Genomic DNA, 25945 nt, shown 5'->3' with positions numbered 1-25945 from the left:
AGGCATTTGCAAAAAATGAAAAATAAAAATAATTTTCAGCTTGCAAAAACTTGGATTCTTAAATAAAAACTGGTCATACTATGATCTGCTTCACTAAAAATATTTCAACTGGAGTCTCAGTGGTTCTCATTTAGGGACATGTGAAAATTTAGGGGGAGGAAAGTCCTTCTCAGGGAGAAGTTACTGTCACAATGGTGAGTGTGTGGGATGGGCACTACTGGCATTTTATTGGGCAGGGTCCAGGGAAGCTAAATGTCCTACAATGCACAGAACAGGCCTGCACAACAAAGAATTGTCCTGCCCTAATGCCAAGGGTGCTCCCACTGAGAGACACTGTGTTAGAAAAGCTTCATCAGTTTGACTTTGAACTAGGAAATAGCCTTTAGCATTCTTTCAAAAATAACAAAATTATGTTGCTAGCAAGAACACAAATCATTTTTTAGTAACTGTATTCTCAATTTCAATACTTATAACCTTGGAAGTTCAAAACTTTTGCTTTCTTTTTTTACAAAGACAAGTATGTCTTTTCAAAGGCTAATTTTGGGGGCACCTGAGTGGCTCAGTCAGTTGACCATCCTGAACCGACTCTTGATTTCAGCTCAGGTCATGATCTCAGGGTCCTGGGCTCTAGGTGCAGTGGGCTCCATCTCCCTCTCCTTCTGCCCCTCCTCCAACTCACATATGCACACACTCTTTCTAAAATAAATAAATAAAATCTTTTTTTTAAAAAAAGGCTAATTTTCACTTATACTGGAATTGATTTATTTTTCACAAAGAAGGTACAATTAAAAGCTCTGACTAGGGAAAGTAATCTGAAAAGCTATCAATAAAAGAGTTAGTGAGCTAAATAATCTATATCCAATATTATATATTTTATCTTTCGAAGTAGTAATTTCACAAATGATTTTCCAGAAATCATTTGTGAAACCTTTTTAGGACTCCCAGTTGGATCATACTAACACCTGAAATGCTTCAGGAAATAATAACTTCAGCCACCATTTACCATTGGCCGTGCATTCTACCAAGTGTTTTGCATATGCTATTTCTAGTATTTATGACAATGCTGCAAAGTAGGTATTATCTCCAATTTAAAGAGGACGAAATTAAGACACTGAGATTAAAAAACTCGATCAAACTCAAACAACTGGTGACAGACTTGGGATTCAAATCCAGTAGTTCCAAATTTAAACACTTCCCACTATATGTCTCCAGAAAAACAGCTAAATTTCTGTGAAAATGATGTGCATATTAGCTAGATAGAAAGCTACTACTATTCCCCACTCTACCTTGACTACAGAGGCTAAGGAGTATACAGTGTAGCTCCACCAGCCTCTGGAACAAAAGCCTTCAGTGGTGTTGGTTTTTCGGGGTTTTTTTTTTTTAAGATTTTTTAAAAGATTTATTTATGTTTGTTTATTTGAGAGAGAGAGAGTATGGAGCAGGGAGGAAGGACGGGGCGGGGGGGGGGCAGAGAGAGAGAGAGAGAGAGAGAGACAATCTCAACCAGACTCCACTCTGAGATCATGACCTGAGCCGAAATCAAGAGTCAGATGCTTAACCAACTGAACCACCCAGGTGCCCCAAGCCTTCCATCATTTAATCACATTCTACAGACATAAAAATTAGCATTGGTTTAAACAGACAGACTGTCTAAAGAATGGATGCCAAGCCAACAGGGAAGATATGCCAACTCCCAATCATTCTTCTTTTCCATTCTAATATATAGGATTTGTTGTTTCTTACCCTCTCATTTCACAGGAACAAAGTAAAGGAAACTTCACAATAGTGGAGATGAAAATAAAATCCTGCAATGCACTGAATAGCTATCAACCAATAGCAGGCAGGACATGGCAAAGTGTCAACCAGCAACCAAAAACTTTCAATATCCATCCAAATATAGAATCATGTGTGCACAAAGTTGGTAATGAAGTCCCACAAACTAAGTAAAAAGGATTGCTGAGATTTCAGTGGACTTTTATACCTTAGGAATGAAGAGTAGAAAAAGAATACAAATAATATTCTAATCATATATTGTTTTCCTTCTGTTATCATAAAAACTTTCAGAGTCAAAATAAAACAAAGATTGGTTACGGGTAAGATGTGACCCAGACAAGTGGCCATTTTCCAGAATAGGAATACTGACAAGTGCATTAGCTGTGTATCAAGACCAACCACATGGCAAATCTACATGACAGGTCTGCTCAGCTGCTAACCTTTCTATGGACCAACATAGCAAATACAGACGCATTTCAGGATGACTGCCTAATTAAAAATAAAAGCAATACTGCTGAACTGGTCATCCTACTGTGAAATAATGAGTTGCAGTTTCCATTCAAACCAAAGGCAATCTAACATAAAAACTGGCATCCCCTATTTAATTAGCCATGAATTACACAATGGCATATATTGGTGTGAGACAGATCAAAAGCCGGTTCTTAAAACTATTCTCTCTTTTGGATAAACATCTTACCTGCTGTTTTAACTACAATCCACCAGGCTTTAGGTCATGACATAATACCGAAATTTAGGTTGAAAGTTCTAAAGGCATTTAGATTAACTAGTCCAATCTTTTGGTCAATCCAGGAATCCCCCTCTGTTAACTTATTCAAATGTTAATTGGGTTCTCACTAGGTATAAGGCATTATGATAAATGCTCTAATATTTACTGAGTATTTACTACAATCCAGACAGTCTTACAAGTGCTTTATATGTTTAATATTCACACCAGCCCTATAAAATAGATACCATTATTATCCCTGTTCTATAAATGTGGAAACAAAGATACAAAGGAATTAATTAACTTGTCCAGCTCTTACAGCCAAGAAGTCACAGAACCAGAATTCAAACCCAGAGCCTGTACTCTTAATCATTATACTACTGCCTCTCTGGGATAAGGATATAGAAAACCAAATAAAACATGACTCAACCCCTCCAGGAGCTTACTCTCCCCCGGAAAGACACATGTAAATCAATGAGTACAATATGGTGTGATAATTGCTAATGACAGATTAGAAAAAAGGAGGGCTCAATTAAGACACTAACAGTAAAGACAGAGAATTAGGAAGAAGTGGGACTTCAAAAAGATGACCAAATGCAAGTAGGAGGTATGAGAGGTTATTTAGGATGACTCTTAAGTTTAACTAGAATCCTTCCCATGTTTCAGGTTTGGGTGACTGGGGCAATGAGTAGGCATTCACCAAAAGGAGAAGATTTGTGAACTGATTCAAACTGACTCCTGGTCTTACTGAGTTTGAGATGCCTAAAGAAATACCAAGAGACAACATTTAGAAAGCAGTTGAAGATATACACTGGAGCTCAGAAGAGATGACTACCCTGAAGATACAGACTTGAAAGTCATTTACACTTACAAATATTCTAAAGAGTTTCCCAAAGTAGAGAATATGAGTAATAGCTAATACTTGCTGAGTTGCTATTATGTGCCAAAGCCCAATCTCCTTCTTTATGTCCTTAAGTGAGATCAGATAAGAGGTGAAGGGAACACCAACATATACAGGACAAAACAGAAACAGAGGTAAAAATAAAACCAAGAGAAAGTATGTCACACAAGCCAAAGGTGGAAATTACTAATATATCAAATGCCACAAGGTATTCAAATACTATGAAAAAAAGTGTCCAGTGGATTGAATACTACAGAGGCAAGAGTCAACTCAGCCTACTGAAAAAACACCACTAACAAAGAACTCAATAATTCCTCCAGTGGCTTGTTCTATTATTAGAAAGTTGGGTGTTGTTTTTTTTTTTTTAAGATTTATTTTTTTATTTAAGAGAAGAGAGAATGCACACGTGAGCGAGCAGGGGGAGGGGCAGAGAGAGAGGGGGAGAGAAAATCCTCAAGCAGATTCCCAGCTGAGCGCAGAGCCCAATGCAGGGCTTGATCCCAGGACCCTGAGATCATGACCTGAGCCTAAAACAAGAGCCAGAGGCTTAAATGACTGAGCCACCCAGGTGCCCCAATTATTAAAAAGTTCTAACTGCTATAAAAATAATTTTTCCAACAAAATAAAAGCATAGGGGGACGCCTGGGAAAGGAAAGGAAAGAGAAAAGAGAGAAAGAAAGAAAAAAAAGAGCGAAAGGAAAGCATAGGGAAAAGCAAAGTGTTCTATTCAAACTGTGACTCTGAAGGAAAATTAAGAGTTATAATGACCGGGGCGCCTGGGTGACTCGGTTGAACAGCCGACTCTTGATTTCAGGTCAGGTCATGATCTCAAGGTCCTGGGGTGGAACCCTGTGCTGGGTATGGAGCCTGCTTAAGATTTTCCCTCTCTCCCTGCCCCTCCCCCCGGCTCGTATGTGCGCTCGCTCTCTCTCTCAAAAAAAAAAAAAAAAAGAGTTATAATGACTAAATACAATAATGACACTTGATTGAATCCTGATTTGAACAAACCAGGTATAAAAGACAACTGTAGAAATTTTAATAAGGACTACTACTAGATAGTAGAAAAAAATTTTAGTTTTTTAAAGATTTTATAAATTTATTTGAGAGAGAGAGCATGAGCAGGGGGAAGTGGCAGAGGGAGAGGGATAAGCAGGCTCCCCACTCAGCAGGAAGTCTGATGCAGGACTCAGTCCCAGAACCCCAGTATCATGACCTGTGCCAAAGGCAGATGCTTAACTGATTAAGACACCCAGGCACCCAAAAAATTATTTTTTTTAATTTATTCTTTTTTGTAATCTCTACACCCAATGTGGGGCTCAAACTCACAATCCCAAAAGCAAGAATCGCACGCTCTTCCAACTGAGCCAGGCAGGGCCCCTGATGACAGTAGAAAATTATTATTAATTTTATTTAAGTGTGACATTAAGATTATATAAGACTTATTTTGGGAGAAATAGAGGTGAAATAGCATGTCTGTATTTGCATTAAAATACATCAGAAAAAGTAGATGTAGTAAATTTTACAAAACGTTAACAATTGTTAAATATGGGAGATGGATAAATGGGTGTTACATTTTTCTCATAACAAAAATTGAAAGCCTTCACAAACAAAAGATAAATATTTTGTCAATAAAAAAAAAAAAAAAAAAAAAAAAAAAAACATCCAGGGGCGCCAGGGTGGCTCAGTCGGATAAGCATCTGCCTTCGGCTCAGGTCATGATCCCAGCCAGACTCCTGGGATCAAGTCCCACATCGGGCTCCCTGCTCAGTGGAGAGTCTGCTTCTCCCTCTCACTGTGCTCTCCCTCTCTCTCTCTCAAATAAATAAACAAAATCTTTAAAAAAACCCAACAAAGGAATATAGGTATACCTTGTTTTATTGTGCTTCACATTACTGTGCTTCACAGATACTGCTTTTTTTTTTTCTTTTGACAAACTGAAGTTTGTGGCACTCCTGCATTGGTAACTCTACTGGCACCGTTTTTTCCAACAGCATTTCCTCACTTCATCTCTCTGTCACATTTTGGTAATTCTTGAAATACTGAAACCTTTTTTATTATTATATTTATTATGGTGATCTGTGATCTCTGATATTACTAATTGTTTGGGGACACCATAAACTGTACCATATAAGACGGAGAACTTAATTGAATGTTGTGTGTTCTAACTGCTCCACCAACCAGTTTTTCCCTCATCTCTCTCCCTCTCCTTGGGCCTCCCTATTCCATGAGACACAATATTGAAATGACGATAGTTAATTTTGACTTTCAAGTCTTATTATTTAAGAAACACATTTCATAAAGCTACAGCTGCTACAGGAAGTGATTCCTCTGATGGATCCGGGCAAAGTAAATTGAAAATCCTCTGGAAAGGATTCACCATTCTAGATGCCAGTAAGAACATTTGTGATTCATGGGAAGAGGTCAAAACAGCAACATTAACAAGAGTTTGGAAGAAGTTGATTCTAACCCTCATGGATAACTTTGAGGGATTCAAGATGTCAGTGGAGGATGTAACTGCAGATAGGGTGGAAATAGCAAGAAAACTAGCCTGAGCCTTCAGCTCAGGTCATGATCTCAGGGTCCTGAGATCAAGCCTCCCGTCGGGCTCCCCACTTCTCCCTCACCCTCAGCCCTTCCACCCACTTGTCCTTTCTCTCTCTCTGGTTCTCTCTCAAATAAGTTAAATTTTTAAAATCAATCAATCAATCTAAAATCTTTAAAAAGTGGGTGCACCTGGGTGGCTAAGTCAGTTAAGCGTCTGCCTTTAGCTTGGGTCATGATCTCAGGGTCCTGGGATCAGGATCCCTGCTCAGCAGGAGTCTGCTTCTCCCTCTCCCTTTGTCCTCCATGCTTGCTCATGCTTGCTCTCTTTCTCTCTCTCTCAAATAAATAAATAAAATCTAAAAAAAAAATTTTTTAAGTGGAAACTGAAGATGTGACTTAACTATTAAAATCTCATGATAAAACTTACTTTTTATGGATGAGCAAAGAAAGTGGTTTCTTGGGATGGAATCTACTTCTGAAGATGCTGTGAAGATTGTTGAAATGACAACAAAGGATTTAGAGTATTACATGAACTTAGTTGATAAAGCAGCTGCAGAGTTTTAGAGGACTGACTCCAATTTGTTAAGAAGTACTACTGTGGGTAAAATGCTATCAAACAGAGTCACATGCTACAGAGAAATTGTTACTGCAAGTAAGAGAAAATCAATGTGGCAAACTTCACTGTTGTCTGATTTTAAGAAGTTGCCACAGCCACCTCAATCTTCAGCAACCAGCATGCTGATCAGGCAGCAGCCATCAACATCGAAGCAAGACTCTCCACCAGCAAAAAGATTATGACTTGCTGAAAGCTGAGATGATGGTTAGCATTTTTAAGCAATAAAGTACATTCAACCCTTGAACAACACGTTTGAACTGCATGGGTCCACTTATAAACGAGTTTTTGACAAATATGGTACAATACTATAAATGTATTTTCTCTTCCTTATTACTTTCTTAACATTTTCTTTTCTCTAGCTTACTTTATTGTAAGAACACAGTACATAATAACATAGGGGCACCTGGATGGCTCAATCAGTTGGGTGTCCAACTCTTGATTTTGGCTCAGGCCATGATCTCAGGGTTGTAAGATCTCTCTGCACTCAGAGGAGGTCTGCTTGAGATTCTTTGTCTCCCTCTCCCTCTGCCCCTCCCCTCCCTCTGCTTTGCCGAGGGGCTCACTCGCTCTCTCTCTAAAATAAAATCTTTAAAAAAAACGAGGAAGAGAGATGCCTGGGTGTCTCAGACAGTTAAGCATCTGCCTTTGGCTCAGGTCATGATCCCAGGCTCTGGGGATTGAGCCCCGTCGAGCTCCCTGCTCAGTGGGGAGTCTGCTTCTCCCTCTCCCTCTGTGCTCTCTCTCGCCCTCTCTCAAGTAAATAAATAAAATCTTTAAAAAAAATACAGTACATAATATATATACAAAATGTTAATCAACTGTTTATATTATTGGTAAGGCTTCCAGTCAATAGCAGGCTATTAGTTAAGTTAAATGCAGATTTTCAACCACAAAGTGGGTCAGCACCCCAACCCGTATGTTATTCAGGGTCCACTGTATTTTTTAATTAAGGTGTGTACATCTTTTTATACATAATGCTACTGCACACTTAACAGACTACAGTATAGTGTAAACATAAATTTTATATGTACTGGGAAACCAAAAAATTCATTTTGCTCACTTTATTACAATATTCACTTTATTGCAGAATGGAATAAACCTGTAATATCTCCAAGGTAGGTCTGTACAGCACAGGTATCACAAATACCAACACTAGAAATGTAAAAACCAACTGCTTTTATGTTGTGTGAATGAGTACTTATTGCTTGGAATACAATTTCTAATAAAGCAGCTATATATATTCAAAAACTGCTATCTCTCAAATGGTTAGATGGAATAGCAGATGATGGTGAACTGTATTAGATAATTAAAAAAGGATCTAGTGATGGCAAAGATACTGAAGTTGAAAGAGCATGTAAAGGCATAAAATTTCATGAAATGACAGCAGGAAAAAAGTGATTTTTCTAAAATAATATATTATTATATATTTAAAATATATGTGTATGACTAAAATAAATGGTACAAGTTTTAAAAATTCTGATTGCAATTAGTAGTTTAATGATCTTGGACATGTTATTTAAATTCTGCCCTTATCTATAAAATAGAGATTAACTATATCTCATTTAGTTATGAGAATTAAATGAGAACATACTAAAGAGTTAAAGGATAAAAATGCATATATGAAGTGCCAGGCAAGGTGCCTGTCACACAGTAAGCATTTAATAAATGTGAATTCCCTTTCCTCTCCCTTCCCTGTTCCACCCTTAATCCTAGTTCTGAATGCTGCAAGTATACAACAAATTAAGACTATTTTTTTCTTCTTTATGATAGCTTTTCAGTTAACCAAATCTTCCCCGGGGCAAATACACAAAGTCTTTCAGGTTTCCTGTGGAACATGGCATCAAGATCTCCCTGGCTACCTTTTTTTAAAGTTTAGCCTTAATTACTATCCAAACTGTCAAAGCCTTGCTAAAACACAAAAGCAAAAAATGTACACAATGTTAAATACATAATCTAACTAGGACAAAATTGCATAGGACTATTATTTCCCATAATCTGGATATAAAGAACATAGTTTCTGGGGTGCCTGGGTGGCACAGCAGTTAAGCATCTGCATTTGGCTCAGGGCGTGATCCCGGCGTTCTGGGATCGAGCCCCACATCAGGCTCTTCCGCTATGAGCCTGCTTCTTCCTCTCCCACTCCTCCTGCTTGTGTTCCCTCTCTCGCTGGCTGTCTCTATCTCTGTCGAATAAATAAAAAAAATCTTAAAAAAAAAAAAAAAAGAACATAGTTTCTGATCTTCTAAGCAAACTAAATGTATCTATAACTTTGTAAGCTGGAACATGAAACTTGACACAAGGTAAACTGATATCAGGCCCCATTCAAATAAGCTGAAATGCTAAAGTACTAGGGGGATGTGCGAATTTCCAGGATAATATCTCTTTTGATAAATGTTCCTTTTTTTGTTGTTCCTATTTTAAGAAGACCTGAACATGACCACTTAGGTCAGATAGGCAACTTTTTTTTTAAGATTATATTTATTTTTTGGACAGAGAGAGAAAGTGAGAGAGGGAACGCAAGCAGGGGGAGTGGGAGAGGGAGAAGCAGCCCTCCTGCTGAGCAGGGAGCCCAAGGCAGGGCTCAATTCCAGTACCCTGGGATCATGCCCCAAGCCAAAGGCAGATGCTTAATGACTGAGCCACCCAGGCGCCACCCCCCTTTTTAAGATTTTATTTATTTGTCAGAGAGAGAGAGAACAAGCAGGGAGAGCGGCAGGCAGAGGGAGAATCAGACTCCATGCTGAGCAAGGAGCCCCATGCAGGACTCAATCCCAAGACCCTGGGATCATGACCCCAGCCAAAGGCAAATGCTTAACTGACTGAGCCACCCAGGCATCCCAACTCATCTCGTCTGATAAAGTGAGTTAGAAGGCTATTTCTGATACTGTGGGAAAGAAAGCAATGAAGAGGAAAGAGGAAGTTAGTTCTGGGGTTAGGGTAGGTTATTTTGTAGTTTACATTATGAAGGTCAAAGGAGGAATCTGATAAAAGGGAAAACAAAATTAATAACATGAAGTATTATCAAAAAATGTTCCTGGATGCCTGGGTGGCTCAGTTCGTTGCCCATCTGCTTTCCGCTCAGGTCATGACCCTGGGGTCCTGGGATGGAGCCTCACATCAGGCTCCCTGCTCAGTGGGGAGCCTGCTTCTCCCTCTGCCTCTGCCCCTCCCACTGCTCATGCTCTCCCTCTCTACCTCTGTCAGATAAATAAGTAAAATCTTTTAAAAAAATATTCCCCCCAAATATTTTTATTTAAGCTTGTTTCTTTCTCGAGTGTATTATTTCCACTAAAGGGAATATTTTATACCCATTAAAAATGACAGCTATAACCACACAAAGATATATTACAAAAATATTAACTTACACACTGCCATTATCAGTAACAGGATAAAACCACAGATAATCCAAATGTCCATCAATAGGAACAGCTTAAATAAAGTATAGTACATCTATATAATTTAATATCATATAGTCATTAAAAGAATGAGGTCAATTCTACATATACTAACATGGAAAGATGTCCAAGTTTCACTGTTAAGCGATAACAGCAAGTTGCAAAATAGAATGAATAGTGGGATTTTTTTTTTTTTTAGTGTAACAGGGAGCATTATATCCTCTTATCTATAAAATAGAGATAAATATTAACTATATCTCACTGGGTTATTATGAGAATTAAATGAGTATATGCTTAGAAAACAATTTAGAGGAATATATACACTAAACTGTCATCTTGGTGGAGGAAGTGATTAAAGAGACACTCTTTTTATGGAATACATTCAGAATGGTCGTTTCTTACAATGATCATGCATCACTTTTATTTCAAAAATGAAGATAAAAAGGTAGAACTAAAAACTATCTTTTCAAAAAAAAAAAAAAACTATCTTTTCATCCCTCCTACAATAGTAGCTTAGACCATATGAGATAAAATTTATGATATATGTGAAATGGGGAGAGAGAAGAGCAAAGAATGTAAAAATCGAATAGTCAGTGATTAAAATTAAGATTTTATTCATTCGTTTATTTGAGAAGGAGTGAGAGAGAGAGGGAGAGGGAGCATGAGTGGGGGGAGGGGCAGAGGGAGAAGCCGACTCCCAGCTGAATAGGGAGCCCGACAGGGGGCTTCATCCCAGGACCCTGAGATCATGACCTGAGCTGAAGGCAGGTGCCCAACCAACTGAGCCACCCAGGTGCCCCCCCCTTAGTCTGGCTTTTAAAGACTATGCTCTACTGAAACTGGCCTAATCATACCCCAGACTTAACCCACCTTTCAAGTGTAGCTTTCCCTTCCTATCTCAGCTGAAGTGATATTCACCTCATTCTAGCTGTTATACTCAATTAATGTCTTCTTGGTCTTCTTCCTATCTCCACTCTTGCATCTGTCCAGTCTATTCTCCAAGGGGAGTAAACTTCTGACAACTCTTCGTTTGTGATACAAGGGCTCTTTCTTATTTGGCCTCAACCCTCATCTCTAGCCTCATCTCTCTCTACTCCTTTCCACAAACAAAATCTACTCCAGACATAGAGAACTACTTGTAGAGCTCTGCTCACACTTCAATGCCTATACAGGTAATATTCTTTCTCCCTGGTATGTTCTTCCTGACCTCTTCTATATAGCTTTCTCAGTAATCATCTCACGTGGGAAGTGTCCTCTGACCCCTCAGTCTCCGTGTGTGTGTGTGTGTGTGTGTGTGTGTGTGTGATAATGCCCTGCACAAATCTCTATTACAGTAATTACACAGTATTTCAATTGTTTATCCGTCTCTTTCTTTGGACTATGAGCTCCATTAGGGTTTAGACTCAAACATACCCGCCTCCAAATGAACTGTGGCATACAAATTTCAATACTACTATATGAATCAAAATTTACAGTAGAGAAAAAAAGAAAATAAATAGGCCATTCAAATTCCATACTTTCTATGTAAAAGCATATTCATTTTTTCATTCACTCAGTCAACATTTATTTAGTACCTACTAGGGGCCAGGCACTATGCCAAGCCCTAGAGAGCTGGTGATGAGAATACAGACATAAACACGAAAAGCACAAAAAGAATTCCGAGAGGATACATCCAAAATGTTAAAATTGGCCATTTACTTTTACAATCTAAGGAAGACGTGAATAATTTATATCTTTTCCTTTATTTTTTTTTAAGATTTTATTTATTTATTTGACAGAGAGAGAGACAGGCAGCAAGAGAGGGAACACAAGCAGGGGGAGTGGGAGAGGAAGAAGCAGGCTCTCAGCTGAGGAGCCGGATGTGGGGCTCGATCCCAGAACTCCAGGATTATGCCCTGAGCCGAAGGCAGACGCTTAACGACTGAGCCACCCAGGCGCCCCATATCTTTTCCTTTAAAATCACCTCTATTTCCCTATTCTACCTTAATGAAAATGCATTAATTTTATAATCACACACACATACACACACACATGAGGGGTCCTCCCAAATTACAAATTCCTACCAATCAGCAGAAATACAATACCCATGGTAAATAATGTATAAATTTGTGTATCATAGCTAATCTGAAAGCAAAACAATTTGAGAACTTTTAATCAGATTCTAATTATAGAATTCTTTTTTTTTTTTTAAGATTTTATTTATTTATTTGACAGAGATAGAGACAGCCAGCGAGAGAGGGAATACAGCAGGGGAGTGGGAGAGGAAGAAGCAGGCTCCTAGCAGAGGAGCCTGATGTGGGGCTCGATCCCATAACGCCGGGATCACGCCCTGAGCCGAAGGCAGACGCTTAACCGCTGTGCCACCCAGGCGCCCCTAATTATAGAATTCTAATATAGGGGGACCTGGATATCTCAGTTGGATGAGCGGCTGCCTTCAGCTCAGGTCATGATCCTGGAGTCTGGGATCCAGTTCCGCATCAGGCTCCCTGCTTCGCCCTCGCCCTTTGCCCCTCCCCCAACTCGTGCTCACTTGCTCTCTTTCTCTCTAATAAATAAAATCTTAAAAAAAAAAAAAAAAGCTTAAAAAATAAAATTCATTTAAAAAAAGAATTCTAATACAAAGAACAAAACTAAAGTATGCAAAAACTACTTCAGGATTTCCATAGTGCCTACTTTTGAAAAAGATCCCATGCAAATTGTCCAAGGAAAACACTGACCACAACATCAATACCACCAGTCTTCCACACTGCAGAAAGAAAATTATGTCATTGTATTCCACTTAATGCAGAAGAGATGACAGCCCCTATACAATTTATTCAGAAGACAAATTAATAAGTAACACCATATTTCATCTGTATAATGACTTATAGTTTATAGTTCACAAAGTACTTTGACCTTCAAAATAATTCTCTTTTCTTGTTCCCACGGGATAGATAAAAAGTGAAGGATTAAAATGGAGAAGGCTTTTCTAACTATGACTCAAAATTCAAAAGCCATGAAAGGAAAGATTAAGAAATTTCTCTACATAAAAAAGAAAAATTTGTCAACATAAAAATACACCTAAATCTAAGAGTTTTTCATGGGAATAAAATAAAAGACGTCAGAAGACAAATATCAAAATGGGAAAATATTTGTAACACATAATAGATACCACAGGAAAAAAATCTATCACATACATATAAACTATATAAAGTATACATGTGTGTATGTACGTATGTTTAATAAAGAGAGACACAGAAATTAATAGAAAAGAGACCTATGACAACAAATAAGAATTTAAACAGAAAATGAAATATGAATAACTCAAACAACATAAAAAGATGCTTAACTTTAACATAATTTTTTAAAACTTAAAACTACTCTGAGGTACCATTTTTCTCTATCAGACTGGCAAAAATTCAACTTTGATAACAGCAAAGCATAATATTAACAAAGCTGATCCTAGAGCCAGAGCGCTTAGTTTGAATATCTGCCATAGTACCTGTATGATTTGGGCAAGTCTCTTAAATTCTCTTCCTCAATTTATTCACCTGAAAAAATAGAGCTAATAATAGTACCTATCTCAAAAGGATATTAGTAAGATTAAATGAAGCAGTATGAATAGTATCTGGCACATAGTTAGCACCTTATAACTATTAGCTATGATACAGCTAATGTTGGTGAGTGAACAGGCAATGTATATTAGAACAACCTCTAAGGAAAGCAATTTGGCAAAATTTCATAGTTACAAATGCATATATCCTTTGACTTAGAAATTCCACTTTCTGGGGTGCCTGAGTGGGTCAGTCAGCTAAGCACCTGCCTTAGGCTCAGGTCATGATCCCAGGGTCCTGGGATCAAGCCCACCTCAAGCTTCCTGCTCAGCAGGGAGTCTGCTTCTCCCTCTCCCTCTACCCCTCCCTCAGCGCACGTTCTCGCACACGCTCTCTCTCTCAAATAAAAAGAATCTTTTTTTTTTAAATAAAGATTTATTTATTTATTTGAGAGAGAGAGAGCATGGAGGGGCAGAGGGAGCCGGAAAGGGAGAATCTTAAGCAAGCTCCACACCCAGCATAGAGCTCTACACAGGGCTCAATCCCACGACCCCGAGATCATAACCTGAGCCAAAATCACGAGTCCAATGCTTAACCAACTGAGCCACCCAGGCGCCCTAATAAACAGAATCTTAGAAAAAAAAAAAAAAAAGAGGGGCGCCGGGGTGGCTCAGTCAGTTTAGTGCCTGCCTTCGGCTCAGGTCACCATCTCTCAGGTCACCATCTCGGAGTCCCGGGATCAAGTCCTGCGTAGGGCTCCCTACTCAGCGGGGAGTCTGCTTCTCCCTCTCCCTCTCACTCTACCACTCTCCCTGCTTGTGCTTTCTCGCTTTCTCTCTCTCTGTCAAATAAATAAAATCTTTTTTAAAAAAGCAATTAAAATAATTTTTTTTAATTATGACAAATAGGCCTCTAACTGAAACAACCACCAACTCTCAGTCCTCAGCAAAAATAATAATGAGACCACACTGAAGTCATCTCCATATGATGACTTGGAAAATAGTATAATACCCATTGTTGGTTGGTCCAAAACATTCAGCATCACCCACACTGTACATTGTAATAATCGGGCTTCATTTACTGGAAGGAGATGAAATCCTCATAAAGGCCCTTATCATAGATTTCAAATTCCAACACAAAGTTCATTTTGCTGAACAATGAAGTGTACAACACTAAGAATGTATCTATAAACACTTTCACATAGGGAGAAAAAACATTAAATCATGTCAGCTTTCTACTCTAAGTAAGCCAGGGAATGAGTACGTGTAAATATGTAATTTTCCTTTTACGATTAACATAAGCACAGAGATGCCCAGGTGGCTCAGCCAATTAAGCACCTCCCTTCAACTCAGGTCATGATCCCAGTGTCCTCGGATCGAGTCCCACATCGGGCACCTTGCTCAGTAGGGAGCCTGCTTCTCCCTCTGCCTGCCACTCCACCTGCTTGTGCATGCAATCTCTCTCAGACAAATAAATAAATAAAGTCTTTAATAAAAAAAAAAAAATTAACATAAGCACAAAATGTTATTGGGGGTTCTGGGGTAGAGAGTCCCAAGCTTAGTCTCCCAACATAAACACTTTTAAACAGAATTAAATAGGCCCGCCATATACCAAATCTCAAAAGATTTTTGAGACCATCCCAAATACACATCTGTATGACAGAATAAGATATCATAGATCCAGGGCACAGGAACTTGACATTAATTCACACAAACATCTGTATCACCTAGTACTACTTTTTTTTTTTAAGGTTTTATTTATTTTTTTGTCAGAAAGAGAGAGAGCAAGAGAGCACAAGAGGGGGAGCCTGATGCAGGACTCGATCCCAAGTCCCTGGGATCATGACCCAAGCCAGAGGCAGGCACCTAACCAACTGAGCCACCTAGGAGTCCCCTAGTACTACTTTCTAACAAATAACAAGGAACCTCCAATTCAATACTGGGTCCCTCAGTTCTGAGCAGCCCCACCTATAGAAGCCAATATCTCCTCTGTTCCATTTCCTGCTATCATACTAGGCAATTATGACATCTATACCAAAGACATACTCATACTTCACAGTCCCGTAACCTCCCACTACTTCAATAACCTGTACTTCCATTCCCCTTCAACAGCACTATAACAGTTACATCCTGTTTGGGGGTTTCTTTTTAAAGATTTTATTTATTTATTTGACGGAGAGAGAGAGAGCACACATAGGGGGAGCTGCAGAGAGAGAGGGAGAAGCAGGCTCTCTGCTGAGCAGGGAGCCCGATGCAGAGCTCGATCCCAGGACCCTGAGATCATGACCTGAGCTGAAGGCAGATGCTTAACTGACTGGGCCACCCAGGCACCCCTATACCCTGCTGTTTTGTTTTGTTTCGATCTTGAAATATGAACTCTCAGCTATCCCATTCTATATTTCTTTATTATTAATATTTATTTTTTTTAGGAATCTCTACCCAAATTGTGTGGCTCGAACTCACAACCCCAAGAGCCGCACACTCCTCCTCTGACTGAGCCAGCAAGGCACCCTTCCCATTCTGTATTTCTTAAAGAACCTGGTCTTCAACCACATTTCTGATTGTCTCCTTATGCTCCAAGTACACTGGCCCCTCTGAAGGTTTTACTTCTTAAAACCCCAGCTTGGACTCTCAGACTCCACCATAACTCCCACACTATCACTAGCATTGTAAAGTCAGTCTCCATTTTATCTTCCTTTCTTATATATTCCAATTCTGGATCAATCCGACCATCTTTTCTGCACTCCCACCCTTGGCTCCAGAGAAAGTGTAAAATCCATGCTACTGGGCCCTCAAAGGGCTCAGCAATTTTTTTTTTTTTATCCTTAATCTATTTTCATTTTCCATTGAAGATTTCCATGGCCCTAATAGTGACCATAGTTCCTTCAGTCTCCAGAAATAACTGACTTCTCTACAGATAACTAATCACATCAAGAAAATAAGACCATCTGTCAAACTACCCCACCTTCTTTTCCTTCTACCACAACATACCTTACCCACCTTAACTTCTATCCTTTTAGGATCAAAGAATGAAACGCCCTGGGGCCCTGCTCAAGCTCTCTCTCTCTCTCTCTCTCTCTCTCAAATAAACCTTAAAAAAAAAATAGAATGAAATACTCAACATACTTCCTAGGTAAATATTCCCCCTCAATCTACAAAACTCTTTCACTCATACTTAAAACAAAAACAAAAACAAAAAAAACCCACATGTGCCATAGTGGAAAGTTTAAATTCCTACCTACAGTCTTCCCAGTTGTAAAAGAGGAATACAGATACTGAAACCACAAGGCTGCTGTAATCTATAAAGCATCTTTACAGTACCTCACATATAGAGTATATTCTCAATAAAGATGTTACCATCAGCTCTCTTTCACAACCACACTTGCTGAAAGAGTAATTTTACTCACTGCCTCCCATTTGTTCCTCAATCCATCCTGATCCATTGCCACCATTGCACAATTCAAAGTGTCTTTCAGAGGAAACAAGTGATCTCCTTTCTAATTGCTAAATTCAGTGGTTTCTTTCTAATCATCATTCTATTTGAGCTTTGCAGCACCTGACAGTGATGGTCATCCCCTCCCATCTTGAAACCCTTCTTCCTTTAGTCTCTATTTTAATGCTATTCTGTTCTTATTCTTGCCCCATTCCTTTAACCTCTCTTTCTCAGTGTCTATTACCCTTCAAATAATGATGTTCCTTCTGGTCCATAGTCCTTTTCTTCTCTTCTTTCAGTATTACCATCCCATACTAAGTCGTCAAATATCCCTGTTATATTCTCTGTTGACCCTCAAGTTTATGTATTCAGTTCCAACCTCTCTCCCAATTTTCAGACCCAAATTTCCAGCAAAGCACAGTGATATCTGGGAAACACCTCAAATTAAACATGTCCAAAACGAAATTCATTACCTTCCCTCAAAACTGCTTCTTTATGTTCCCTATTACAATTAACACTATCAATGCACCCCACCAACGAAGTCAGAAACCTCCCACTAACCCTCTCAACTCTGGAAACCTCATGGAATTGAAACCTCCTGGAAGTGCGTGTCATCCTCTTTGTTTTTCTACCACTATTTCAGTTCATCCCCTCTGACCTGGATTAGCACACCGGTTTCCTGCCTCAACACTGTCTTCACTTTCAGTTCTTCCTCTACATGCTCAACAGAGATAATCAATCATACCAATCTCCTGCTTACAAAACCTTCAGTGTCTCCCCATACCTAGAGAATAAAGTCCAAATTCTTCAGCAAGGTTTTCTCAGAATTATAAACGGAAAGGGCTTTAAATCAGACAAACATGGGTTTCATTTCTAGCTAAATCTAAATACTGGCTTAGTCCAGAGTCTTCCAAGTGAAGGGTACAAGGCAGAAGGAGGAAAAGGGGGGCGCCTGGGTGGCACAGCGGTTAAGCGTCTGCCTTCGGCTCAGGGCGTGATCCTGGCGTTATGGGATCGAGCCCCACATCAGGCTCCTCCGCTATGAGCCTGCTTCTTCCTCTCCCACTCCTCCTGCTTGTGTTCCCTCTCTCGCTGGCTTCTCTATCTCTGTCAAATAAATAAATAAAATCTTTAAAAAAAAAAAAAAAGAAGGAGGAAAAGGAAGGATGGGGAAAATAAGGATGACAGGAGGAAAGAGAGGAAGGCGGTAGTGTCTTGGGGCGGGGTGAGGGGTGGGGGCAGAGTACTTTCTAACGTAGAAGGGGAAAAATGGCAGGGAAGAAAGTATGTTTGAGGGAAGTAAAGTGAGGGAGTCCAGATCTCTGAGCGACGAGGGAGTTGGAGCTATCCGAAACAAGAGTTCTCCGACAAAATGAGGGCTTCCTGAGGCTCTGAAGTGAGAAAAGTCCCTGAGAAGAGTCAAGGACCAGGTCCCTGATACGAAGGAACTTCTAATGGGTTCGGGGCCTCCGAGGCGAGGAAGCGAGGGTAGGGGTGGGGGCTACGCCGGGACCCTGAGGAAAGTGAGAAGGGAAGGGAAAGGAGTCGAGGAGTGGGCCACTCAGAGGAGGACCTTGGGAAGCGAAGGGGTCCTGTCGATGCTGAGAGACCCTAGCGCCAATGCTCCGGAACCGCCGCGGTGTAGGAGCCGCGCGGGCGGGCCGGGGCGCCCCGGGTTTGTGCCCTATACGCTCTCTTGGCGTTACCTGAGGCGGGACTGAGCAGCCAGAGGGGTGCCTGCGCGGGCGGGAGGCGGAGGCAGCAGCAAAGTGGGAGCATAGTAGCCCTCGCAGCTCGGAGGCGGCAGAGGCTCTTAGCCTGCGGAGGTGGTGGGGGTCCCTCCCGCAGAAGCCGGCGACTCGGCGGAACTAGCGGCAGCGAAGGACGAGGAGGGTACTGCCATCGCCCCGCAGTCGGGACCGTTCCCCCCGTCTGTCTGGCGGGGCCAGGAGGATGATCTCAACGGCGAGCCAGAAAAGGGAGCTAAACCTCCGCTGAGGTCCGCGGCCGCGAGCGACTGAAACGCCTGCCCAGCCAGGCAGGGGGACTGGGGCGGGGCTTAAGGTGAGCACGCCCCCCCTCCTCAAGCCTCCGAGCAGCCAATGAATCGTCAATCTTTGATAAACGAGCTAGTGGAATTACCCAATTAGCATTAGGAATGCCACGTGGTATGAGGGTGGACTCAATAGGCGTCCGGGAAAGCCAATCAACAGCCCTAGGCGCCAACTCTGGAAGACGAAGAGAACCAATACGAAGGAAGAGGAGGTTAAAAACAGAAGAGGCGGTGTGTTGGGAAGGCGGAACCAAGGAGGAGGGAATACACCTGGGGGAAACCCAAGTCTCGAAGCCTCCAGCGGAGAGGGAAGACAGTAAACACGAGAGGAAACAATCATTGGTAATTAAAAAAACCAACAGAAAATGGATTCGACTGACGCGGCTTTTCGGTTGGTGAAGGGTATAGCTAAGTTAAGGACTACCTGAATAAAGAAAAGCTATATGAACGCAAAGTCCTGCAGGACCTCAGTATAGTGGAAAAACTGATACATAAACTATTATTACCTACTTGAGATAGGAAGAGTAATGGGTAGGGTTAAAATGCTGAGGCAACTATTCATCTAGACTGAGATTCGATTCGGTGAAGGCTTCTTGGAGGAGAGAACACTTGAGTTGGCTTGAAAACTGAAGATTTTGAAAGAGCTGCGTAGGGAACAAGAATTCTATTCAACTGTTCGACATGCACATATTTCCTTCCTCATGCTTTCCATATACCTGGACTTGAGGTACTCATAATCTCACGCCTGAGCAGATTGGAACAGGGCTAAGGCTTCCAGGGCTAGAGCAGGCAAAGAAACGCTGGAGTATGGGCCTTCCTGCACCAGTACTCCCTTGGATTAGAGACCTCCTTTCAGACATCTTTTTATTTGCCTCCTACTGGAAGGGTCTTGACAGATGAGTGGGATTTACATAGGAGTATAGGTGGTGTGCATTCCGGTGGCAATAAAGTTTAAGAAACGTGTGTATGATTTCATTTATATGTGGAATCTAAAAAACTATGAATGAATAAACAAACAAAAAGCATAACCAGACCTGAAAATACAGAGAACTAACTGATAGTTGCTGGAAAGGACAGGGATAAAATGGGTGAAGGGGAGTGGTAAATACAGGCTTTCAGTTATGGAATGAATAAGTCATGAGAATAAAAGGCACAGCATAAGGAATATCGTCGATATTATATTAGCATTGTGTGATGACAGATGGTAGCTACACTTGTGGTGAACATACCATAATGTATAAACTTTAAACTTGTCCAATCACTATGTTGCACACCTGAAACTAACGTAACATTGTATGTCAACTACACTTAAATAAAAAAATTTTAAACAAAAGATGTGCTAGGAGATAGGGATGGAGGTTAAACATGATTGGGCTTAAATGCCTAATTTGTCCTTTGTTTTTTATGCTGTGAGAGCTGTCAAAGGCTCTTGAGCAGAATAGCCTTAACAGGATACTGTTTTAGTTAGATTAATTGGTAGCCCACAGTATCTCCAAAAGGAGAAAAGAAATCACCCCAGCCCAGTACCGTTGGCCCAAAGCCTTTTCTGTATCATTCTTCTGGCAATACATGCTGTGCTGCCACCTGGTGACAGTTCAAATACCATTGTTCTACATTGCTATTGAATTTTTCTGTTAGAGCCCTGGCACCCTTGCAAACCTGTCTCCCACAAAGCCTGATGCAAAGTAGTTGATAAATAAGTACAGCACTTGTACCAAGTAGAATTGAATAATGCCATCATACTAGATGTATCATTTGCCCAGTGAAAGACGTAAAAGACAGGGATTATTTGTACCTTGAGTAGGAAGATGAGCAAGTTCTGTGTGACCCAAGTCTGATCTCTACCATTTCACTCTCAGCAATCTCTTCTGAGATTGTGGGGCGGGGAGGGAGAGGGAGAGAAGCTTAAGCAGACTCCCCGCGTAATCCCATGATCCTGAGATCAGGAGATCGAGAGTCGGACGCTTGCCTGACTGAACCACCCAGGTGCCCCTAAGCAATCTCCTTAATGCTGAGGGGAAAGAACCAAGGAATGCCTTACAGCTATTCAGGTGTCAAAGGTCCACCCTTCATGACCTGTCTGCTAGTCAGGCCAAGGCCTTAAATATACCCCATAACAGGTAGTAATTCCTACCTACTCATTTCAGCCTTTTATTATGGTTTTATTTCACGTAATTGTCTCCTCTTCCCAGCTAGATGGAGCTAAGAATTGGGACCCTTATGAGCCCACTGCACATCTTAGCTGAGGGCAAATACATATGAGGTTGGTATGTATTATGCTCAATAAATATCCACCTGGTGGATAAATGGCATTATCCTTTGTCTATATTTAGCAGTGGAAGAGCCCTCATGAGATCTTAGTGGGATGCTGCTAGTTCTAAAGAAATCTTGGACTGCATTGTCTAGAATACAAAATCCAGGTAAGGTGAAACTAAAGCTGCCCTTAGTCTACATAGAAAGATATACTTCCCAGGGAGCAACCAAGTGATGGAAGGATTAAAACCAATCCACAAGGCCTATTTTTTTTTAATATAACAGGAAATATCAGAGTACATCACTCCTAGTGATACAATGTGTAGTAAATCATGAAATTTGGGGGCTCCTGGGTGGCTCAGTCGGTTAAGCATCTGCCTTCCGCTCGGGTCATGATCCCAGCGTCCTGGGACCCAGTCCCGCATCAGGCTCCCTGCTCAGCAGGAGGTCTGCTTCTCCCTCTCCCTCTGTGCTCGTGCACACTCTCTCTCTCTAATAAATAAAATTTCTTTAAAAATGAATAAATCATGAAATTTGTTTCATTTAGCAAACATATACATATGTATCATTTAATAAATATATAATGTATATTTACCACAATGTAAACTGTATTTCTTACTGGATGTCACAGTCAAAAAATTCTAAAAGACACTGCATTAGAGGCAGAAACTGAAAGAAAAGAGACCAGGAAACTGCTACAGAAATGCAAGCTGGGCTGGGCTGGGCTGCTGAAGATGAGGAGGTGCAGTGGAACTGGAGTAAGCCTTAAGAGGCAGAAGCTGGAGATGAGGAGAGGAAGCCTCCTACCACTCAGGTCCAGGGCCTAACTGAATGCCTCACTCTCCTCTGCATCCCCACAGCAATACTGCCCCAGAGCACTGTTCGACCTCATTCTACCCACCAGAATGGGAGCTCCCATCTCTTTCCAAGTTCCACTGAGCACAGGGCTTGTACCGGAAGGTACAGCTATAAATATCTATGAACTTGAATTTCAGAGAGAGAGATGGCAGGAAGCAGTCAAGTAACAAGAGGAAGAAAAGATACAGTTGAGTCTATCCCACATAGGTGCTGATTCACCGAAGACATTAGGGAGGGTTAAAACATTTTATTGCAGTTGGTGGACAGGGATGGGCAGGCAGTGACAAGCCTCAGTAAGGAGGGCAGATACCAGCTAGATCAAGAGAGGAGGGGCAGGGGACCCAGAAACAGGGCCTTGGAGGGAAAGGTGAGCAAAACTACTCTTACAAGTCCTTACAGTCACTCAGGAACATTGTGAGGCCCTTAAATAAGAGGTTCTCCTGCTCAAGGCTCTGGGCCTAGAGCTGTAAGCTGCTGGGCTCCAGTTTAGAAAGTGTGCTCCTCTGGAGATCTAAGAGGAGAGAAAAGGAAGAGAAAACAAACCATCAGTAAGCACTGTGATACGCATAGAACTAAGCCCTGGGCCTGTCTGATGGGGAGGAACATAGAGGCCTAACTTGGGATAAGTAATAACAAAGGATGATGGATTCACAAAAAAAGAGGTAGAGACTCCATTCTACCCAGTGCCAAACAATTAGGCAGCAGACACCCACACACCATTCAGATTCAGCCTCACCCAGACCTGAGACCCCTGCCCTTACCCCCACCTAGCTTCCTTAAAGTTCCCAGCCGCTGTTACTGTCCGGAAGACTTCAAAGCTAGATGAAGAAAGAGACGTGGCGAAGGTGGCAGCCACAGGGAGCTTAGATTGGAAGATGTGAGAGGTCCTGGAAAGGGGAACAGAATCAGAGGCAGAGATGGTGACTGTGGGACAAGGGGACCCTCCCAGCACAGAACTGTCCTCCATCCTGAGGCCAGGACTCCAGTCTCCTCCCTCTTCATCCTCTGAACATATAAAGATACCTCAATGACCCTGTATCAAGTAAAGAATGCCCAGTAGTACCTTTATGGGCTGTAACCCAGATACTCATACCACCCCTACCAACCCACGTCAAATCTAACATAGTTGGGGGGCCCCTGAATGGCTCAGTCAGTTGAGTGTCCGACTCTTGATTTCAGCTCAGGTCACGATCTCAGGGCTGTGGGACTGAGCCACATACTAGGCTCTGCACTCAGCACAAAGTCTGCTTGAGATTCTCTCTCTCCCTCTCCCTTTGCCCTTTCCCCTGCTCACTCTCTCTCTTTCTCCCTCAAATAAATAAATTTTTTTAAAAAATCTATGACAGCTGAACTTTGGTCCCCAATGCCTGGCGTCAGACAAATCCCTTCCACTGCCACAAGCACCCACATCCCCTGACCTGTGGACGTTGTGCTCATGCCGGGCATCCTGTGCCTCTGTCCTGGCAGCCTCCAGGGTATAACCCTTGCCCTCCTGGCCACTTTGCAGCTGCTCCAACATCTGCCAGACCACAAACCCAGGTAGGACCAAACCTCTCCCTCTCCAGGAGGAATCCCCCTCCCCACCATTGGCAGTTTCTCAACCTGGAGAAGGGGGCTTGAGAAGAAGAGCTTTGGAGGGAGGTAGAGTCCGCACCGGGAAGAGAGAAAGAGATAGGGGTGGAAAAGAGTATCCTGGGCTGCCTGCAGAAAAGAATAGAAAAAAAAGGAAGGGGCCTCCACTGGGAGATATGAAGAGATAGGTCTGATCCTAGTCCTACCTTCCAGCTGTGTCCTTCAGCCATCTGTTTCAGCAGCAGCTCCTGGTGCTGGCCTTCAGATGAGAGAAAAATATAAGGGAGCCTATTCTCCAACTTTTTTCCTTTCCCCTCCCTACCTTGTGCCCAGCCCGGTGCTGAAAACTGAGACAGAGCATTCGCGTGTAGCTATTGGGAAGCTTCCAAGCTGACTGGGGAGACCAGACTCACACCATGGAGGCAAGACAAAACACTTGGCCAGAATTCTGAGCAGCTCAAGCAAGCAGGGCTACGGCCACTTACTGGGATAGCAAAAAGACTCTCCAGAAAAGAGAACAGGTGAATTCGTACCCACCCCCAATCTTTTACTCACTCAGCTGGTCCCGCAGCAGCTTCAGCTCCTCCCGAAGAATTTCTGACTCCTCCCACAGGAGTTGCCGCCTGCACAGATGACAGCAGTGTCATCCTAAAGACAATCAAGAAGCCCAGAGGACACTACCAGGAGTTAGAGGCCTGAAGAAGGAGAGAACTTGCCCATCACATACTCATTCTGCAGCTCTTGGTGAAGGCCACTAGAAGCACTGCACTTTCGTGGTTCTGTTTGTATTTGGGCTTGGGCCTGTTCCTGCACCTGGCTTCGAAGGCCCTGCAGTTCCCTTCTCAGCCCCTCCAGGCGTTGCTCCAAGAGGAGGGCCCTCCGCTCTGGGCCCCCCTGAAGCAACCTCAGTGATGCTGTAGTGGGACAAGTTGAGCGTCAGCCCTTCTGAGAGCTTTACACATGAGCCTAGACATTTCACTTGCAAATCAAGACACAAGCAAGTGCACAGGTGTGTAACAAAATCACGTGCATACATAATGAGCTATGTGTATGAAAAAAAAGAACTGGCCAGATACCTTCCAGGGCAGAGATCTGGTACTTCTGCTGCTCTCGCTCTTCCAGCAGCCCCTGCACAGCCTGCCTTAGTGCCTCAGTCACCTACCCAGGCAAGGAAAACCACATGAGCTACTGTGTAAAGGGCTTCCCCAACCCCTGATACCCTCATCTCACACAAACACCACACATACAAACCTAGAAGTCCACGCTTTACCTGAGCCTGGGATTGAAGCTGGGATCGGAGAATAGTAACTTCATCCCGGAGAGAAGTTGTGCTATGGGCCTCAGCCCAACTCAGCCTCTCTGAAACAAAGGGAGTCTCTCGAGCCCAAGGTTGTCGAGTTTGGACTCGAGACTGTGGAGGCAAGTGATGAGGGGAAATCCAGGTCCCAGCCAGGTCTCCTGTTGAAGGAATAAGTAAGGGACAATTGTGAGGCTTATTTTTGGGGGGGAAACAGATGTTTGCTCAGGAAAGAAAACAGCTGGAATTTGGAAGGAATAGTGGATGGTACAGGCACTGGAAAGAGAAAAGGCTGGAGGGTAGAAAAGGGGCAACACTTACCTGCTGTGGAGACTCCAAGAGGATACAGCCGCTGCTACAAAAGAAACAAGTGCACAAGCCAATAAGCTCTGTGTGTCCCTAAACCCAAAACTCCAAATGGGGGACCTTAGGCGCCCCCTCACCTTAATCCTGGCCACATTTCCGTCAGTAGCATTGAGAAGTGCGTCGAGGTGCTCAGACCAGCTCAGGCTCCTACTCATAACCTTCCGCGAGGCCGCCTCCTGCCGTCGTGTGTCCTTGCTCTCCTAGCTCGGAATACCCGAAGCACAGCCCAGTAAAGCCACACGTCAGATAGCGAGTGGGGATCGGGGATGTAATACTAAAGGTAGGGATGCAGTATCAAGCCAAAACTGGGACTACTCAGGGGAACAACGCTTGGGGAAAGTAGGGGGAAAAGCGAGATACTCTGACACGCCGCTATCAGGTGGGAGTTGAGAGCGCGGAATCTTGGTCGAGACCTCTCCAGATCCAAGACACAGGCGTCATCACGCCGAACCTGTGCCAGCGACTACAGCCGCCAACCGGTTCAAAGCCTCCTTACAGACCCGGAAAGTCTGACTTCGAACTTGCAGCCGCAGAGCCACTTGGGAAACTGAGTTCGTCTCTCGCGGAGACAACCGGCGATGAAGGAGGCCGAACTACGTTTCCCTGGGAGCGACAAGAACATTCAAAC

At 42.3% G+C, this 25945-nt stretch overlaps 2 protein-coding genes across 8 annotated transcripts in view; both read right to left on the bottom strand.

Moving 5' to 3' along the window:
• Positions 1-18975, bottom strand: part of TESK2 (testis associated actin remodelling kinase 2) — a 127098-nt gene extending 108123 nt beyond the window's left edge. Inside the window, exon 1 of the mRNA XM_026498225.4 lies at positions 18625-18975. The gene's annotated coding sequence lies outside the window, so the exon portion shown is untranslated. The remainder of the gene's footprint in view (positions 1-18624) is intronic.
• A 3339-nt stretch (positions 18976-22314) lies between these two features.
• CCDC163 (CCDC163 homolog) lies at positions 22315-25905 on the bottom strand. Of its 7 annotated transcripts, none has more exons than XM_048220361.2 (11): positions 25395-25905; positions 25273-25303; positions 24925-25112; positions 24731-24812; positions 24382-24568; positions 24210-24277; positions 23861-23913; positions 23685-23783; positions 23501-23601; positions 22844-22969; positions 22315-22593 (listed from the first exon to the last, which is right to left on the bottom strand). In XM_048220361.2, the coding sequence occupies exons 1-11, from the start codon at positions 25470-25472 to the stop codon at positions 22569-22571; spliced, it is 1038 nt and encodes a 345-aa protein (XP_048076318.2). In that variant the 5' UTR covers positions 25473-25905; the 3' UTR covers positions 22315-22568. The 7 variants fall into 7 exon arrangements, with proteins under 7 accessions (XP_048076318.2, XP_044239831.3, XP_044239832.3 ...); XM_044383896.3 differs by having other exon boundaries at positions 25273-25306; positions 25395-25900; XM_044383897.3 differs by having other exon boundaries at positions 22850-22969; positions 25273-25306; positions 25395-25900.
• Positions 25906-25945: the final 40 nt, after the last annotated feature.

This window comes from Ursus arctos, unplaced genomic scaffold (assembly GCF_023065955.2).
Source record: "Ursus arctos isolate Adak ecotype North America unplaced genomic scaffold, UrsArc2.0 scaffold_12, whole genome shotgun sequence".
NCBI classification, from domain to species: Eukaryota; Metazoa; Chordata; class Mammalia; order Carnivora; family Ursidae; genus Ursus; species Ursus arctos.
This window is presented reverse-complemented; position numbering and strand designations above follow the sequence as displayed.